This window comes from Rhea pennata, chromosome 19 (genome assembly GCF_028389875.1).
Source record: "Rhea pennata isolate bPtePen1 chromosome 19, bPtePen1.pri, whole genome shotgun sequence".
NCBI lineage: Eukaryota > Metazoa > Chordata > Aves > Rheiformes > Rheidae > Rhea > Rhea pennata.
The window spans coordinates 5,517,015-5,538,063 of record NC_084681.1 but is presented as its reverse complement, the minus strand read 5'-3'; the positions used below and the strand labels follow the sequence as shown (position 1 = coordinate 5,538,063).

General features: G+C 39.5%; 1 protein-coding gene across 1 annotated transcript in view; it reads left to right on the top strand.

Moving 5' to 3' along the window:
- The window catches only part of HLF (HLF transcription factor, PAR bZIP family member), a 36,909-nt gene that overhangs the window by 11,113 nt on the left and 4,747 nt on the right, over positions 1–21,049 (top strand). The window contains exon 3 of the mRNA XM_062591576.1: positions 17,667–17,887. Within this exon, the coding sequence (XP_062447560.1) occupies positions 17,667–17,887 (221 nt within the window). The remainder of the gene's footprint in view (positions 1–17,666; positions 17,888–21,049) is intronic.

Below are 21,049 nucleotides of genomic sequence, written 5' to 3'. Positions count from 1 at the left end.
GCAGTATGTGCTGTATGAAGTGTACAAAAAGGGGAGACAGCTATATAAAAAGGGCTCTCAAGAATGTCTTCCTGCTTTCTCAACATTAAGATGTACAAAGTTTTCTGAGAAATGTTGCAATTTTTTCTTTGCTCTTTTTTCTTTTTCTTTTTTAAAGAATTACGTCTAAGGTAGTGCCTGGAAGTGAACTTTGGAAGAGTAAAAATCAGATCCAGATCTGAAATAACTGCAAATACTGAGCTTACTACTTTTTGAAGGACATCACTGTGCATATAGATATCAAAGTAAAACTTCCATGGTGGTATATATTTGCTTAGTGTTTTTTATATGTTACATATACCAGGAGATAATTTAACTTAGTTTATCAATTTTATATGTTGGGCTAGTCCCATGGAGAAGCCTTACTGTCTTTGTTTACTGCAGCATGAGGGTGGAGTAAGTGAATGACTCTTCCAACTTAGGCAACGCAACCAGGTGTCTAAAGGTAGATTGTCCGAATCAGGGCCATAGTAAGCAGAGTAAAAGCTGCTCTGCAAGATTAGCAAAGAAAGTGCAGAGTTTGGGGAATGAAACTAAGAACACTTCAGGGCACCTTTTTAATTTCTGCTTTCCCATTTCCAGACTTCTCCAGGGACCAGAGCTACCCCAGCAGGTTAGGCACCGGGGACTAACCATGGTATGGTGTCTGTCACTAACGTTCTGAGGGCTTGCCCTCTGAATTGATACATGTACCATAAAAATGAGATGTAATTACTCTATCCACAGTGGGGATTATTTTTTCCTGAAAGAGAAGATCATAAATAACTTAATGATTTAAGTCAGATACCAAGATTGGGTCGTGTTACTTGGCCACATGTTGCTGTAATGCCTTACTCTATTTCATGTAGGCAAAAGGGTTGAGCTTGCTTATTAGATGAAGATTTTTCTGAAATCTCATCCTTTATGCTGATTGATCTGTTTTTCGAGAGTAATTCAAACAGTAAAAGGGAGCAGGAGGTTAAGCTTCTGAACACCTGCATCACTTATCTGTATCCTTAAATGAGAGAACTCAGAAAGAGTGGAGTATATTTGAAGTTAACCTACATATCCAGCCTTTCAGGAGGTTGAACTACAAGCCTTCAGTTATAAATGCTGGACATCTGCAGTCTGGATGTCCACTAGAAATACATCAGCTGTTGATGTCTCAGTGCTTAAAAAATCAGGACACAGGTCATCCAGACTCTGAGATCCAACATTCGTGCATCCATGTGGCCCCTCTCAGAAAGGTTGATCTTTCTCTTGGGCTTTACTTGTTGCCATGTTTAGGAAACACTTTTCGAACCTCTTTTTGTCTATTCAGTCTTCTCAGCACAGCAAGGTTGAAGTTATTGTTGAAAATTGTGGTAGTCGCTGGAAGCTGTTTTGAACATGTGAAAAGAAAACATTAGCCAAATAGAAGGGAATAGCTGGAGGTGTTATTGTCCACTTGTGTGTGTGTGTGTCTGATTTCACCAGCTTCTGCACGTGTCTATGTTATCAATTTATTTCTGTTAGAAAGTAAACAAATCTCACTTTCCTTATATACTTTCATGACTGTTTCATCTGAATTACTCTTATCTGTAGCAGGGATGTACTTCTGAGGGCTTGTGTTCGGAGGCTTTTGTTTCTGCTTTCACATGCAGCATGCTCTCAAGAGTCACGTGCATCTCTGATACTGACCTGGGATGCTGTTTATCTCTTTCAAAGTCAATTATTTAAAAACCTTATTATCACTACTATCAGAATATAGTAACTTACTTACATTTGGGGCAGCTTTTATCCCATTAGACCCTGTATGTTTTCCAGACTGGATGCTTTGGCCAAATTTAGTCTCTCTTGATGAATGTCCCTTTGTGTTCTGTGTACTATTTGGTAGCTGTTTAAGTAGTGTTAGCAAAATCTCAGCCATGTGGGATGTGTTGCTCCATCAGATTCATACTCTTCCTGTGTTGGGCCACATCCTGAGAAGCCTAAGTACTTCTAATTCTCCTGAATATGGAATTTGAAGTTATTAAAATTCATTTAGTATTTTTGAGCCACTATGGGGAAGTGCTTGTAACTCTAGCATTAACAATTTACGCTGCCTTTTCAGAATCATGGCCTTTCAAGGTCTGCATCCTTGAAGGAATTGATGATGTTTAGCTCCTATCCAAATCCAGATGCATGCACTGTGCTGAGCACACTATCATAATGTGCTTAGCCCTACATAAGATGAGAAACCAGTTAACTTCTAGTTAATTTACAGCACTGTCAAAACCAGCAAACCTCTTAAGTAATTTTTCTGCTGCCCTTCAATTTATAGACTGTGGCTTGTTGTATCTCACTTTCTCACGTTTTCCCAAAGCTGCTGGTGTGTACACTCTGAAGATCACATTTAACCAACACAAGGAAATCAGCTTGGCCCGACTGGCTTCTTTATCACGTGGCTGAGAATGTGTTCACTCTGTTCTGCCAGACTATGGCTAGCTGAGCAAAATACAGTGAAGCTCTGGGATTCTAGCCAAGCTTTTATTTCAGTTTGGAGCTTACAGCCACATATTTGCTGTTTGGCAGGACATCCACTGGGGTATATTTGGATAGTAATCTAGCATTGTTTTGCTGCGTTTTTTCTTCTCTCTCTCTCTCTTTTTTAATGCACATAGATAGTGTAATCCCACCACGTACTTTGGTCAGCCTACACAAGACTTCTCAGTGCACAGCATTCTGTATGTGCACTCAGAACTTATAGTCATGACCTTTGATAAATATAAGTCAAAGCAATTAAATTTCTTTTATTGAAAAATTCTGGATGTCCTGCTCTTTGCACCCTATGTGCTGATAACAGAGCTATTTTGTTACTCTTTCCAAGATCAAAAGCTTCACTAGGGTTTGATTGAGGTCCAATTATGGAAGGAAGTAGCATTGCTGGAGTTCTGAAAATAGCAATAACTGTTAAAATAATAAAATCTGTCCTTGTGTGTCTTTATAATCTTTAAAACTTTTTTAAGGGGAAGGGGTTTGGTTTTTTTCTCTATTCTTAAATGAAAATATTAGCAAATGTCTTGGGAAAATAGGAGTGTACTGTTAGAAGAAGTATCCCTTTCTGGGATTCTTACTTCGGTTCTATTCTCCACCCCAAGCTTGCTTTCCTCTGAAGCTGTTTGCATGCAGCCTGACTCATGCAGGAAAATAAAGCTGGATTTGATTTTTAACAGCATGGGAGGCTTCAGGTTTGGGAGGATAAGGACTTTATGATGCAAACTCATTAATTTCTCTGTGAAACAAAAATGGGCCTTTAAAAATGTAGTGTGTTTTGGAAAGTTGGCTTTGGGTTTGAAACCCAAGATCTCTGATAGCACCCTTGTATGAAGGAAATAGTACAGAAAACAAAAAATACTTGGGGAAGGGGTACTAAACAGAATTGCAAGCAGAAGTGTTTGGGGGCAGTTCTAGTTATTTTGTGAGAGGACATCTCTCCTGAAACTTTGTTGTTGTTCGTTTCATATATACAGCACTCAGGCTGGAAGTCAGTTCTTGTGCTTGCTTTATCAAGCTGCTTTGAGCTGTGTCTGAGCAGGTGAATACTGGCAAAGGCTGAAATATTTTTCCTCAAATCTTTGCATTGTTCTTTACAATGAATGTATATTTAGAGACATCTTTTAATTTCTCCTGCTTCCTCAGAAGGGAGAGCGACGTGGAAAAAAGGACCCTGTGGTGAGATTGATGGCTGGTGTTGACTGGCAGAGCTTTAGGGAGGGAGAACTTGGTCCTTGATGTTAAACTGTGGCTTATATAAATGTCTGTTTGTCAGTTACAGCTTTTAGTTATAGAAACATCAAGATGAATAAATACAGACAAAGGTGACTACGCGGAGTGAATCTTTTGCAACACTTTGCACTAATTACTATAGATGCTGCTTTGGTATACAATTATGGCTAGGTGGAGTTTTGAATTTAAAGCAAGATTTTACTAGGTTTTATTGTCTTTTCTTTCCTTTTTTTTTTAACTCATGCGCATATGTACTCATCTTATATAATACAATATAATCTCTGTGTGAAAATCAATCCTCTTGTACTTTGCCTTTAGACAACTGAACTCAAAATCACTAATTACTTGAGGAAAACATTTGCATTATAGAGAGATAGTGTTGAGTAAAAGGCCCAGAGGACTGTACAGAGCCAGTGAAACCCTTTGTCACATGAACCTTTAGGACTAGAATTTTCTTAACTGCTTAAATAACTAGAACAGTAGCTGTTTATTCTTTAGAAACTTGCTGTTATTCTCTTTCCATTGCAGCGAGAATTACATAGTCTTTTTTTCATTCACTTAACCATTTTGGAAATTGTCTGTTTATTCTGTCCGTAAGACAGTTTTATGTCCATAAGTCTATAAAATATTCCACCTAAAATAGACCAGTGTCCTGTTCTTACTGGGTTTGGATGAGCCCTTGGTATAGAAACACCTTCATTACCTTCTGCAAGTCTTAAGTGTAAAAAAACAACCTTAGTGAGGGGTACCCTGTTGATCAACTAAAGATGTTTATACAGTCAGCAGCTTTAGCCACTCTCAGAAACAGCCTTGCCTGATCTCTAGGAGCTGCTAAAACTCATCAAGCAGGTTCCTGTTAACCAATTATCCAGTTAAGCAGAAAGAGGAAAGGTGTTTCTCTTACAGAATATTTTTTCTTTGCAAAGTTAACCCATTCATCCCCAAGCTTCAGTGTTACTGTGTGCGTTCTTGACACTGAAATAGCAGCAATGAGAGAAGGAGGAAAGAGAGTTAGAAGGGGTCTGATCCCACAAATACAGAGCTATGTATTGCTGCATATCCATCAAGTGGGCAGAGGCAGGCTGTTTCTAGCATAAATCTGGAGCACTTGAATTTTTAGCTGAGTCCTCCTCATGGTTCTTCACCTAATTTTCTGTCTTGCATTTTAAGGAAACCTATGCCAAAAAAAAAAAGAAAAAAGAAAAAGGACACCCCCCAATATTTCATTGCTGCTAGAGCATATTGTTGATTCCCAAACACACTCCTACTATGTCTTGGATGGAAGGCTAGTTGCTTTCACGCATAGTAAGTGCTGCAGAATAATGTAAAAAGCTCTTTCTAATGGAGCTCTGATTTTCTCTGCATATTATAAGAAAAAATATATGCTCACATGATACCAGGTGGCTTCCATGTTTGTTCACATCTGATTGTCTTCAGCATTGATTTTTAAGACAGGGCATGTACATGACTATTTTGATGGCTGTCAATACCAGATGTGTCCGGTGGAATTCAGATTCCATGAATCAAAAAGTTTGTCAAGTGACAGTGCAGTTGATAAATTATTTTGCTCATGATTACTGGAAATAGTAAATGAGTGGGTAGGGTGAGGTGGAAAGATACTACAGATTACAATAATAATTTGGTTAACACTGTCCTTTTCCTTCCTACTACGTGCCTGAAGACTTGGTTCCATGAGCAGCAGAATCTCTGTGAATATTCTGATATATAATGAGGCATATGAGGCCTTCCTTCAGTCAGGGAAGTAATAATTTCTTTCATTTATATTGTTTTCACAAAGCTTGTGGAAAGGAAGTAATGTATATTTGAGACCAATACACCTCTGCAAAATTTGTATGAAATTCGCCAGCAGTTTCACAGGTGGTTAGAAAGAAAATAGATGGGTGCAGAGCATGATCACACAAACCTCATTTCTCAAGGAAATAGAGCTAAAGAACAACTGTCAAATAATACACAGTCCAGGTGTCTGTGTATTCAGACACTGAGATACAAGTTTGCAAATCACTGAAAAAACTGGAAGGTTGTTTGGTATCTTAATTGCATATGTAGCCTTTAACCAGGTATGCAAGATATGATTCTTGCCATCTGATTAGGTCCATGTAGGCAGATTCCCAGCTGACAAGACCTGTCTTCATAAAAATGAAGTGCAAGTTGGTGACTGGGTTGATTATTTTAGAAAGATCCTGGAAATGGTTCTAAGGAAGCAGATACAACCATTTAGTGGTTTTTGCTGTGGATGCGGCAGACCTTGAATTGGCAGTCTGGCAGCAGCTGGATTGTCCATGAAATAATCTTTGACTATAGGTAAGTCTTTCTCTAGTTTCCTGAGTAGCCTAAGGGAGTAACTGATATCTGCTACTGTTCCATGCTGTTTTTTTATATTTTTAAAGGAAGATCTGCAAGCGTGCAAGTGGGAATGCATGTTAATAACAAGAATTGTACAGAGCCTTTCCCTCAGTCATCAGGGTTTTACCGAGTCTTACTTATGCATTAAGTACTTGGAAAACCTTATCCGGGTGATAAAATGGAGGCAAATGGAGGCAGAGTGAAGTTGTCAGGTTACTCAGCAAGGGAGCTGCAAAGCCAGGAATGGTGGCCTCATTCCTTCCTGCTAGGGCAAACGTTCTGAAGCAGGTTAAAGGGTGTTAAGACTTCTGCTTCAGTAGATAATTCTTCTAGGCTGCAAGGAAAGCAGGTGAGATATGAGTTGAGTATTGTGTACAGTGGATGGGTAGCGTCATCTCAATTGGGTGTGAGTTGTGTGGAATGTGTGCACATAAATAGGCCCAGGCATGAGGAAGCGAGATGTTTTCACCTGTGAATGGACTAGTTACTTCTGGTAAAGTGCACCAGAACACAGGGTTAGTTTCTGTAGAAAGAATACATTAAAGGTGGCTCTAAGCATCTTTATCATGAGAGCAGCTTTTAATTTACTTTTGAGCCTCTGGAACACCATAAATCTGTTCAATGCTGTTTTCTTTATTCCTTCTGCATTTGTAAAGTGAGCATTAATAAAAATATTCTAAAGGCTTTGCTACATTTTTTAAAGTAGCATTTATGTGGGGCAGCTCTATTTGCTTTATTTTTTTATATCCAGAATACAGAGGGCTTTAAAATAGAAGAAGAAAAGCTGCATATCTGAGCTTAAGATAAAATAAGATGATCTCTGTGACAGAGACAGCAGAAGTGATGTGATGTGACAGTTGCTGTAGCAACACCACCTACTTCATGAAAATCAGAGTTAACAGGAGTGTAAAAGGTAAAACCCACATAATTTTCCAAGCCTGTGAATTGTTTCTGCCCTCAGCTTGCAATGCTTTCCAACTCTTAGATGTTTCCCCTTTCATATGAGGACAGAGGTATCTCTTTCAGCATGGCCTGCTCTTGTAGGCCTTGGGAGTTTTGTAAAGGCCTGCAGTATCTTTGTGTGCAGGTGATGAGATGAACAAGGAGAACAGAACATAAAAATTGAGGGTGCCTCTGAAGGTCCTTTCAAAAGCCTTGGGCAGCAAAATACCATAATACCTATGCTGTCCCTCAGGTATTCCATATATAAAAGATAAGCACCATCATTAAAAAACAAACAAACAAAAACAGTCCAGTCAACTTGTTTTTGTGGGAATTGTCTTAAAATAAAGCTTTATTATCTTTACTACAAATTATAAGCAATGCAGATATGGAAATTGTCAAAGATAAGTACACGGTCACTTTTGACCATCTGAAATAAACCCTAAATGATAGTGTTGCAGAGCAGTGATACATCATGGTGGAAGTGGGAAAATGCATTGGTTCGGAATGAGAATGGTGTTGAGCTTGCTGTTGTGGCTGTGGGGAAATGCAAAGTACAGCGCAGCCCACAAAGGGCTTTGTTCGCTGGTGGGCAGAGAATTGCATGAAATTTACTGTGTTCGAAGGGGGTAAATGGGTCTCTGTTAAAGAAATGTTTCAATGCCAAGACATTGTTTGAAAGTTATTTGGTACATCTGGATTGGCAACTAATTTTGAAATTTGTAGCTATGGTTACTGGGAGAAAAGTACTGTATTAAAAATACTGTTACTGTAAATAAGGCTGCCATTGGCTTAAACTTCTCTTAATGATAATTTTCAGTGAACGGTCTTGTATGTTTATGTATATTTATAAGATGCAGACACATATGTTTAAAAGCTCCCTTAAGCAGTGAATTGGTAAGGCAAATCCCAGTTTGCTTTAGCCTCAAGATTAACCTCAAACTATTTATTTTATTTTATTAAAAAAAAAAAATCTCTGATGGGCAATGGTGGGCCAAGTTGTGTGTGATAATAAATGTAAAATCTCTTACTACCTGTGAATTGGGGGAAGAGACTTTGAAAGAAACGGCAATCTCAAGTTCTGTTTCACTGATTTTTTTCTGCAGAGATGCCTCTGGAAGGCCTCACAATAAATGCATTGCCCAAGACATGGAAGGAGGTTTGACTTTAGTGTCTTGGGATATTTTCATTTCAATTTTGACATTTTTTATAATCTTCACAGGTTGTGCATATCTGAAATATTCAGAACATGCATACTTAGTGTGCTCAGGGTTTCAGTTCAGAGATATGGACAGGTTTCAGAGCAGGTCATAATAAGGAAAATAACTATTAGGATTCCAGGATTTCTTCAAGAAATATTCCATCTCCAGCTTTTTCATTGCTACTTTTTTTTAAGATAAAAAGATTTTGGTGTATATTGTTTTCACTGGATATTTTTTACCTGAGAGTTTTTACTTGCTTTACTATTCATCTTTCTGTTAAAATGTACCTGCAGTTCTTAGGTGCAGAAGTCTTTTCAGGCATTGGTTTGGTTTCTGAAACTCCTCGACATGATGGTTCTTCACTATTTTCTGGTGCTAAATGACTCTCTTACATTTAGAAGTGAATTCATGAGACATTATCTTGCCCAGTGTTCAGTGTCATCATTTCTTTTAATCATCTTGCTTTCTGAAACTACCTATTTTTGTCTGTCTGACATGCCATGAAAACCTGTATTATACAGCGGCTGTAAATAAGTAGTTATGGGCCCACTGGTAATTTCTGTATGGAACAGCCTGTTCCCATGGAATTTTCCCTAAGCCTCAGTTAGTTGTTCCTTTCCTTCTCTGACCCATTTTTCAGACTATGCTGTGATTGATGCATTTGTATACTTTTAGGTGAAGATAAATATACTGATAGAGAAAGAAAAAGATAGAGCCCCACACACTTGTGCTTTCTTTCTTCTTTACTTGCTGAACATAAAGCTAGTATGTAGCACCAAATTTTGCCTCTGTGGTTATTGGGCTATAATAAACAAAATACAAGTTTGGGGGTCCTTTTTTTTAATTTTTTTTCCCTAAACATGTACAAGGGTCCTAGCTTAAGTCAGAGAGGAAAAAAATGTACCAAGTCTCACTTGGAAGATTATGGGAACAGCATGTCCTCATTCTGGCATCTCTGCTTCTTAAAAATGTGATCATTTTATACAAATCACTCTCTGCAAAGCACCAGTTTAGTTTTGTCATATAACACATAAACTTTCTTCTAGTGAAAAAGACGTAAAACAAAAACTAGTGCAACAAGTAGTTCAGATATGTGCTATGTACAGCACAGATGGAAAGAGAAGGCTAAATTTGCAAGATTCTGTAACTCTGCCCAGTGACCCCTTTTCTTTCAGGGACATGTTCAGAGAACAGCTGGTGGTGTCTGCTGTCTCTCAGAATTGCCATTAGCCATTGATTGGGAGCTGGAGGACATGTACCTGTTTCACGTGGCTTTTCCATGCCATTTGAAAGCTCACTGCGCTGTGTTTTGATAACACGCCCAGCAAGATGGGCTTGGGTACCAGAATTGGGTAATAGATACGTGAGTCATGGGTAGCATATGCTCTCAGGATTCCACGATGGCTTTGCAAGACCTGTTTACCGCCTGAGAGCGTGCTGTCCTGGATGTTCGTTAGCCAAATAAATAGAACAATGTGAGAGGAACTTGGTCTGGAGTCTTGCAGAGCACGTTGGCAGCAATATGAATGCGATTTGAGGACAAGCGCTGCCTTTGTTTTGAAAGTGGTATTCCATGTGAGGGGATATTTTTGGATGCCTTATGAGGCTGTTATCTAAAGGAGGGGCTCAGCTAAAGTCTACTGTTTGAAGGCTGGTTTATTAAAGCTGGATATGTAACTGTCAAAGGAAAGAAGTGAATATTTTGACCGCTTTAGAACAGATTTCTGATGCTTCATCAATTTCTGATGCTTCAAAATGTTTCTCTGGGACCTTCCGTTTAAGAAAGAAAAGAAGAATTGTACTTTTGAGGAACCTTACTATATGTGAATTGCCAATTAAAGAACCATGGACAGATATGCCAAAGGACATCATGAAACTCCAGTTCACCAGTGAATATCCAGCATTCTGAAGTGAAACATATTTCTAAACCAAGTGTGAATCAAAATGAAATACCTGTGTGAACATTTTCCCTTATAATTTCTCTTCTGGCCCTGTCCCCACTAAATGTCATCTTGGCCTATCTCTATAAGTAAAGCAACACCCTATGGAAAAATCAGAAAGGCATTTAAGAGGACTTTCAGGAATTTGAAAGACGAGGTAAATCCCTGTGCATTGTACCTGGAATAGTAAAAACTCCTAGCTTTCTGTATGTTATACTTAGGCAAGGGAAAGTGTTCAGAACCGGAACAACACCATCCAGGCATCTTACAGTTTGGCTGTCAGGGACTAGTTTGAGAGAGGAGAAAAGTTTGATTTCCTGATCACTTCTAGAAGGACTTTTATTAGTTACTACAGGAACAGCTACAAGCCCGTGGCAGAAATGGGCCCCACTGAATTAAGCGCTACCTTCACTCACGTTAAAGACTGGGTAAGGTTTTCAGAGTATGAAGCTTTCCAACACAAGGGCAGAGTATTAAATCCAGTAGACATAAATTTTACCTGGTCTTTACTCCCAACAACTTGTAACTAAGTTAAATTAGTTCCTCACGTTTGTCTATTTTTTGCTTTTGAAAGGCAGAATGTTATTGGCACAGCATATTAAACACACATTATGCTAACCAGATCCAGAAGTTGCAAAGTCAGGCCCTCAAAAGCCTACAAATGCTAGAGCTAAGGCCACATGTACAATCCCAGAGAGCATGCCCCCCACACCGCTTTATCTGCTTTGTGATACAGTCTTTAAGTGCATGATATCCTCTTTTTCCCTTTTCCCTTTTGAACGCAGAAGACAGGCCTGTTCTAGGGTGAATCAGGGCATAATGTGTGGAGACCATTTGGATAAATCAAAATGGGGAAAATGGGTGAATTCTGAATGAGGAAAGCACCTGTGGAAAAAAGCAGTATGTGATCAAAATTTTAAAGATCATTGCAACCATAACTATGTTTTCTTAAAACAACTCTTGTGTAATTTCCTCATTTTGTTTTTAAAAGCAAATTGAAAAGACAACCTGGATTTTCTCATGTGCCACCCTTATGACATACACATTGGAAATGAGCAGGAACGGACCTGACAGCATCTCCCCAGAGCCCAACCACTTGGGCTGAGTTACAGGCAGAGGATGACAGCTTAACTCTTGCTCTAAGCTGAAGGGAGATAGTGCACTTTGCCAGTGTGCTTCACTATTTGCTGATAGTAGAGGATCTGTGGGGTTCAAGAATCTGGAGCTATGAGTGTACGATCGAATACAGATTCCTGCCATGTTCCCTTCAAGAATAGTCTCTTAATGTTTTCATCCTAATCTTTGCTGAGGTGACCGCCTTCTTCCTGGCTCTTCTCCGTCTCCTCTTTGGCTCCCAGTCTCCCTCATCCTTGCTTTCCCCAGCTCCTTCACCCTTCTCAGTTTTTAGTCCTATTCACTTACTCAAATTCCCTCTTTCTGATCCAGCCGTAGCATGCATGAAGTAGAGAGATTTTAAGAAGGCAAATAAAAGGGAAATGCACGTCTGATCCTGGAGCTGCCCTCTCTTCCAATGCACAGGCCACTAGCACATTTCAGTGAAAAGTTGGCCAGAAATTTTTAACAGGTTCAAAAGAAAGTATTTTTACTGAGCCTCTTTCGGGAAACTGTAGAACCATTTTGGCAGAAACATAAATTGGCGCCTACAAATCCAAACAGAATGGTTGATATTTGGCAAAGGTCTAAGGAACTGAAGACAGCATCCTCTAATGGGAAGTGTCACACAATCTTAATAAGACTACCAGTCCTGCCTGTAATAATACTGTAGAGGCCCAGAGCGGGAGGCACACAATGCTGAGAGGGGAAACAGCAATTCTTTTATAATTAAATGCACAAGATTCATAAACAATGCTGATATCTTTTATAAGTACATGTTTTAAAAACATTTCTGTGTGCCAGTCTTTTGGTGTATGTTAGGAGCAATGAATCTGTTCTGGTTGCATTGTATTATCGAGATATGCTTTCCTCAGAAAATGTTTAGTCACATCATATTCTGCAGAATCCAATTTGTGTAAGATAGTACAGGAATTGCCTTGCTGTATTGGAATATGGTCAAAATCCACATTATCTCCCGTTGCTTGAGAGGAAGACTGAAGCCCCTCTAATGACTGCTTACATAAATACAACCCAGGGTGAAGGAGCGTCTTCACCCCCGGCAGAGAGTGACTGACTTTGTTCTGCCGTGTGAGGGCTGGAAGATCATAATGCATGCATTGGCATTTGCTTTGGTGCTAGTGTAGATGATACTCTCAATATGCATGTAAATATTTTGGTTTCAAGAAGATACTGACATCCTAATAGCAGGAAAATTAGATATGAAGTTAAAGTATAGTTTATTTTGTAACTCAGGAATTGCAACCTGACAAGATAGTGTACTTAGACAAATCTGGCTCCCAGCTCGTGCTTTTACTTCTCTACTTTTCAGGATTTTTGCCTGTCTTGATTCCTGCATGCTGCCTTGTGCTGTGCATTTGAGATACTTTGCCTAGAGGCTGAAAGAGTTACTGCAAAAATAGATCACAGATTAGTCTGGGACAGTCTGTGATTTGGAGTAAGAGAACTATCCCAAATAGCTGGCCAACTGCCAAAAGGAAAGAAGATTTGGAAAACATATTGACAGAGCAGTAGGGTTCTCTAGAGCAACTCTAGGTGAGGATTGTGTGTCAATTTAACTGACATACTACATAGTATGACTGACATACCCAAAGTGCCTGTAATTTGCAATAAGAAAAAGTATAGGCAAACACATATTTTATCTTCAAGCTGCTAATAAACTCTTTTCTTTCCCTCCAACATATGTATAAAAGATAGAAGAGTAAAAAAAAAAAAAAAAAAAAAAAAAAAGTGTGTTGTGATTAGAACATTTCTACCTCCCATTCCTTTCTTTCTTTTTCTCAGTCACTGTTTTCCAGCCAGCTGTTGAACTGATGAAAAGTAAGGAAGTGCTGTGAGAAGGGAGATTTTCTAAAAATCAGACGTGTTTTTATGGGAATTGAGTGACTCAAAATTGAGTTCTACATAATTCATTGGGGATCTCTTTCAATACAAATAGAAAGCCTGTCAAGTGATACAGTTGAAGAGGTTATTTCCCTCCTAAGTCTCCCGGGCACAGCTGGTGGGTAGGATGTTTAAAGAGAGGGAAACTGCAAGCCAGGATACCATGACTGAGACCCTGCAATACCTGATCTGTGTTTTACTGATGTAGGTATGTAAAAATACTGCTGTACTTGTGAGTTTTAATAACTATTGCTAGCAGTTGAAAGTTGCTATTTTTTACCAGCTGTTCAGTGACCTAGATGACACGAGTGGATGGCCTCAGTCCATTCTCTGAGAATAAGGAACCACACTGAAAATATAGCCATTACATTTGACTTCCTCGCTGGCAGTCTCTGCTGGGAGGAGAAGGACTAAAAGGATTAGAACAGCCAAATTGCTTTCAAGTCTTTCTTTCTGAAAATTTTTCCGCTATTGCTAGGTTCTGCCAGAGCAACATGAAGAATATTCATGAAGGCAAGATGCTGGGACTGCCCTGACTGTTGGAGTTGTCAAAACCTGCTGATTTCTTTGCCAGGAGACACCTGGAGCTCTGTCTGTCCTGGCATATTCGGTGTTGCTTCAGTGGAGCTCTACAAATGGGAAAGGCTCCAGACAAAAGGCTAATGTTGACATAGTTGCGGTCTCTCCAGGCCACGGTTGAGACGCATCACTAGGGTGGTATGAGGGGAAGTTTCCATTAACCATTGTTCCCAGCTTGCTTCCACCACCGCTGCAGAGATCTGCAGCTGGATTTCCCAAAATGCTCAATGCTCAAGAGCTCTCATTTAAGCAACTTAAATAGAGGAGCTAAGTTCTTACTAAAGCACTTAGCAATCAGCAGCCCTGCTTGAGAACAAAGTTAAGCACACTAAACAGTCCAGCCACTTCACTGCTGTGAAAATTTGGCCACTCTTGTGAGTACAGAGTGTTTAAATAATACCGAGACGGCAACAAAGCAATTAGCCCCTGCTGCCAGGCAGTGAGAGGCTTTGTGTTCACCTGGCTTTAGCGACTGGCACTGTAGGCTTCCTCCTTGGCTGATTCCTGGTACCTCACAGTCTCTGTTAACCAGGTCTTTCTCTGGATGTTGTGACAGCTGTGAAGCTCACTGATGTGAGGATTAGTTGGCTGCGAGGCACATGACATTCACGTTGCTGTTCTTATTTGACCTACCTCTGATTGAGAGGAATTTAGTGCATAAAAATAACACCCTTAACAAATTTGGCAGAAGGATGCACAGCTAAAGTGCCGTGCACATAGGAGGGAGAGGAGGCTGGAGAGCAGTGTAACATGAGGCCACATACTGTACTTCTGCAGTAAGAGCTGCGCCAACTCCAGCGCAGCCCACGCTGTCGTGTTAGGTTACAACCAGTTCCAGCATCACATAGATGGTATGGCCATTAGCCAGTAAACTAACAAAGACAGGTTCCTGGCTTGTATTATTGGCAAAACTTGATAGAACAAATAAAAAGATATAAAGTGCCAGCAGTTGCCTAATGTAAAACACTGGACAAGGAAATACTCTTTTTTCTGCCTAGGGTTTTAAATACCCATATTAAATGTGTTGTTCTCTGTGGAGTTCCTGATCATTTACACTAGTATAACTTAGTGGAGAATTAAGTCAGATAGACAGCTGGTTAGAGTTGTCCTTGTGCTGTGAGTGTACAAAAATCTAACGGCACAATAATCTTTAGACTTCTAGATGATTGTGTTTAGCAGTATACATATTTTTTTCAGGCTTTGCATGAGAGAAGAGCATTAGCCCTTGAATGAAATTTGCATTGGCACTTACGCCATCTGATGTTTGCTGTAGGACCAGGCCCTTAGCCATGAGAGCTTCTAGACCAGAGAAAGTGAGATTTTTGCATGGAGAATCTCCCAAAGTTTTGTGATCTTTAGCTGTGACTGCAGGTCTCTGGGAGTAAATTCATTACTCTGAAGTTCCTGGGTTTTTTTGCTGTTGCATTGGGCAAAATTTCTTTAGGCCAATGATTACAGAGCTCATATAATTGTATAACAGTGCACATTAAAGTGAAATGGTAGCATGTATATATCTAGAAGTTCAGCAATATTTAAATACAGGCTCTTTTGGTTAGGGCAATTAGAAAGCCAGGAGTAGGTTTCACAATCCACTTGACTTTTAGAAACAATCCACAGGCTCACCAGAAATATTCTAGAAGCATTCTGAGCTAGAGTCTTGTGTCACTTCTATCTGTATTACCGAATTTGCAAGATATGGGCATGTGTATGTCTATGTATTTGTCCGCATTAGAAAAGGTCTGGTTTCTCTGATACAAGTGTGCTAACATCAAAGGAAGCTCTCCTACATTTAATCCTTTAAATAAGCCTGTTTCTGGCAGCCCATATAGTTGAAATGAGATTAGTCATCCATTTAAAGCAAGGCTACAAAAATGCCTTGGTTTATTGAGCCTCTTGGGCAGGCTTTAAAATAGTTAACAGTCTGGGGTTTGTTTTGTTTTGTTTTTTTACCCCACTTTTAAAGCCATAACAATGTTTTAAACGCACGATTTAATCAAAGTTATCTCCAGGGACAGCTGAAAAGCCTTCTTGTGAAAACCTTACACGCAGAAAAATTAAAGTCTAGTGCTCTGTATTCTTTGCCATGGCCTTTTCCTTTTAATTCGTTTTGCTGGTGCACATTTGACTTGAGTTTTCCTTGTTACAAGGAGAACGCAAAGCTGTTCATCCGGCGAAGGCGAGCTAGCCGGCCGGTGGCCGTGCCGGGCCCGGAGCGCCCTCTCATGGCCTGCCCTCGGGAGAGGGCTGAATTACCGCCACCCCTTCAGCTGGGAATTGAGCAGGCTGTTGTTTCTGATTTTATTAATGAAGCACAACAGGAAATGTCTAGTTTTCAGCACCAAGCTCTTGGCAGCAGTGTGCCACATCCTGAGGCAGAAGAGGAAACACTCTGCTGTTGGTACAATGAGGGTAAACTGAAATCTTTCGGCTCGCTCTGTCTCTCTCGTATAGATGTATATATATATTTTAATCAAAGAACTTTGATCCTCCTTTTTTCTTCTCCCAGGCCCTTACTAGCCTTTCCTGGAAGCTGATTTTTATCAGGGCTATTTTAAAATTAGTGTTACAAAAGACAAGCTTTCTGTTAGCAAGCCCTGGTTTGTGCAGTGCAATTCCCCGGTGCATTTTCTGTGTGGTTCCAATATTGTTGCTACTATCTGTTAGAGTAAAATAAGAACTACATTGTTAACACGACCTTGATTTGGAATTAGAAATAGCATTTAAAGATTACCATGTTACACCATAAACATTACAGATACAGACACAAATAAGGAAATATTATGCAGTCACAGGATGTTTGTGAAGTCATTATGAAAGCCAGCATATCCTTAACTCAGAGTGAATTAGCTAAAAGCCAAAATTATAAAAGAATATATACTTCAATCACAAGTCCTTCTTCTGAAGTCGATGATACGTCTAAGGAATGTGAAAACTTTTGAGAATTCTACCCCTAGGGATAGTCCATGTTTAGGCAGCTGACTTTAGGATCCTATTTTTGGAATCTTTGGTTGAGATTTTAAATTTGATTTTTAATTAGTAGGAATAGTGCCTGAATTGATGATATAAAACTGGGGTCTTGAAAGATGCATCTAAGATTTAGAAAGATAAGTGGGAGGAAAATAGTTATTTTCTGGTGATAGGTGCCTTTTAAGTAACTTTTATGTACCATAGAAAAGCAATTGTGGTACATATATATATGTGTGTGTTCTTTTGTTTTTGCAGAGTGTCTTTAAGTAGTCTGTGTAGCCTTTCATGCTGCTAGTTTCTTTCAATGCCTTTTAGAACATAACCCGTAGGATTTCCCGTTAGCATCCTCCTTAGTAAAGTGTTTCACTGAAGCTTGACAGTATATTTTCATCAAATATTGCCATATTGCAAACATTATACCTTGTTTGATCCTATACCAAAGGTCTCTTGAAGATGTACATGAAGAAATCTGGTTATGAGAAATTTGGGAAAGATTACATTGCAGTGGGTAAATCAGAGCCAAATGACAATGCTTATGATTCGCTCTTGGTGATGTGATCTTAACGAAGAAGTGCCACAGGTTGGAGTGGCATTCTGCACTCTAGTTGAACTCAGTGTTGGATGCAGTGATCCTAAGATGAGTATCCAAAATTAACAATCATCAGAATTAGGAGCCCATTCTGAATGTAATGTCATGAGCATGTCTGGACCTGCATATGCACCCTACAAAATGCACTTTCTAATACTTAATAAAAGTAGCTACCAAAGTTATGTGGAAGCTTAATGAATTATTGCTTGTAAAGTATTTAGAGAGCCTCTAAACTCCGTATTCAGTAAAATTATTTATCTTCTGTCTTCTAACATAGCTATAATTCATCTTTTATTTTTGTAGGTCAGATCTTGCCAACAAACCGAAACACACCAAGTCCCATTGATCCTGAGACTATCCAAGTTCCTGTTGGCTATGAACCTGACCCTGCAGATCTTGCTCTTTCCAGTATTCCTGGCCAGGAGATGTTTGACCCTCGTAAGCGCAAATTTTCTGAGGAAGAGCTGAAACCACAACCGATGATTAAGAAAGCTCGCAAAGTCTTCATTCCGGATGACCTGAAGGTAAATTGGGACTGGTGACCAGGTTGTTCATACATTGACTCTCTCACAGTTGTTTTTTGAAATAAAGTCTGGAGTCTGATTCTGTTTCCTCATGCAAATCTACCAAACTAAATATGACTTTGATGTAGAATTAAACTAGAACAGCTTCAAGTAAGACTGGAGGGCAGACATCCTTTTTGAGATAGGCAACAGCTGAAATTCATGAGATCAATATTCATTTCCCTTGTATGCCAGAAACTTCCTGCATGACCCAGGTCACAAGTTACTTTGTCCTATATTTCCCACTTACGAAACACTTTGATCATGTTTCCTTTTCCTCCACCCCTGTCTGTCTCATCGGCATAGATTGTAAACTCTTCTAGGAAGAATCCATCTCTTAGAGGGTGTAGTCCAGGCAGATCCCCGATAAGGACAGAATGAAGTATATTGTATCTCATCTGGAAGTTTCTTTAGCTCTGTTTTTAATAACCAGAGGAAACACTGCATTAAACATTAGTGAAAGAGCCTAGGTGAAAGAACCTAAACTAATTGTAGGAAAATAGAATAGAATTATTCCAATTATTTAGTAGTTTAGGTCCATAATTAGATCTTTCTAAGGCTATGTTAATGGGTCCAGCATACTGTTGTTTAGGAACTTTGTGTAGATAACTAGTCATAGTTAATTTTCTTGATTGTAGCAGCATTTGGAAACCTGCTGTGAGAAAGCCAAGACATTAGAAGTGATACTAAGGCACCGTGAAGGCCGGATTTTTCATTGTCACAGGGGTGGAATGATATCAAGGTCCTAAGACATTCGAATTAAATTCACTTTTTAAAAAGGTATTTGAAAAAGGCCTGCAAGTAGCCTTCTGAAATACTGGAGATATTGAAGTTTGGCAGTTCTGTCTGACAGAGTATCTACAGAGAAAATCGTTATGTCAGTAAACATACATCTACGAATGAAGTATTGAAAACACTGCCAAGAAGTGTATTTTAAGACAATATTTAAAATATAATGCAATAATACAATAACTAAAAGGAAAGAGCACCCTCTTCTATGCTTTTCACTGTTTTCGAGATGTGAACAGTAAAGAATTCTCAGAAGAGAGCAGAATTAATTGATCAGCTGATTTAGTGTATCAGATAACTCTGAAAATTTTCATTGTTTTCAAAATTCTATTCCTAGTATGTGAATTCCATCATCAGAGGTGGTCAGAATTTCATTCTGCTGTTGCTGCTGCCCCCAAGGCACAGACTGAAAGCTTGTTGGAACTGGTGGGAATCTTTGGCTCTGCACCCAAAGACACTGGGATACCATGTGTTTACACCAGATTGATAGCATTAGGAAAAGACATTGATGCTATTTCTGTTTTTATCCCTAAGGATAATGTCATCCAAATTAAAAGCACAGAAATCACAATTCCAGTAGTATTCAGGTGATTTGCTGCTTTTCCTTTGTTTGTGATATCCTCAGCCTTCGTTCAAGAAGACTCATCCGCACCACGTCATTACTATCCCAGGCAAATTTTACTACTGGTGATGTTCCACTGATATTGCAGTGTGCTAGGAGGTCTGTCTAAAGAAAGGTGTTCAATATGGAAATGGCTCCATAGGTGTATGGAAAGGCAGAGTGTGCCTGCTCCAATGGGTCCACTCCGGTTAGCTCCATTTGTTGTTTTGTGCTATCTCCTAACTATCCTTATATGTCAAAGCAAACTTTTGCCAAAGATGCCCTTGGACTATTTCATATCACAGTTGGCAAATGTCAGTGTCTTGTAGGCAACAGTAGAGTCTGTAAGTTTGCAGTCTAAGACTGAACTAGAATTTCAGGATCCCTAGTTTCTCTGAGATAATCAATCACATCAGTTGCCCTTGACTCCTTTCAAAGTGCTTGACCCAAGTGCTGCTCCTATCCTGGCATGTGGAGTGGCTGTTGAGTTCTGGGGGAGGGTAAGCAGATTAGACCAGTCAATCGTCTCTGGGTTGCATGTGATTCTGAAATGCCAGCCTTACCTCTTTCAGGCCTGGATTAAGGGATTTGCCGTAGCAATTTGTTAAAATAAAGATGGATGAAGCCTAGGTGGCACACTAATAAATTGCATAAAGCTGATTTTTATGGAGTGGAATGAGATGGGAAATTATAAACAAGATTTGGGTCATAGTGTTTTGCTGCATGCTTGTTTTTAAGAGGATTTTTGGGGGGTCCTACCTAAGTACAGGTGAAAGGCAATTTAGAGATACCTTGGATCCAAATCATCATTGCTGCACACCTTCTTAAGCTAAACTAGTACGAAACAGGCATATAATACTTCCAGCAATCGTTTTACTCTTGCATTGTACCAGCAGTGGCAGAAAGTGCAGAACAGCTGTGTTAGGCCTGGCATGCTTTGTGCTGGAAGACAGATAAGTGGTGGAGCATTTGTCTGTTCAGTGCAACCTAGAAACAGATGCTTCCTTGATCTCACACTGGAAGTGGTGCTGTGCTACAGCACACTCTCGCTGAAACAAGAGAGCCATGCTCAAGCAAATGTAAGGAAATAGAAATAGGCTGGATGACTCTGAGAGGGGAATTTTGACCTATATGGCTTGACCAGGCAGTTTGAGTGGGGTTGAATGACTGTATTAGTCTTGCTCTGCAGAGGACTGAATTTCACTTTTTTTAAGGGATTCTGCACAGTTTCTACTCGCTCAGTTGCTCTTAACTGTTAGAACTTAATTCAGTTTAGCTTAGATCAAAGCAGCACTGAAGCTGCCATTTTGCTGAAGGCCACTTTATTTGGAAGCTGGAAGAATCAGGTGAAAGTATATAGTGATTTACAGCCTTTGATGCATGAGTACAGCTAAGGTGAACTCCCAGAGGCAAGTCTGCAGGGATAACACTTTGGGAACCACAGAACTTAGAGGTGATATGTACTTTTTTCTGGCAAATAATACTTTTTCTTTTCATGGCTACCTGACAAAAACCTTTTGTGCAAATCTTTTGTGGATGGTACTAAAGAAGTCAGTCGTCCTTGTTTTGCTATTCCTCAATCAACTATAAAGTAATGCTAAAAAATCCTCTGCCAGTGACTTGCTTGACAAGGCAAGAGTCCTTTTGGGCTGTGTAACCAAACAGCTTTGGATAGAGAGGGAGAGAGATGAAAAATAGAGGAAATGGATGATACCAACAAACAGAATGAACCA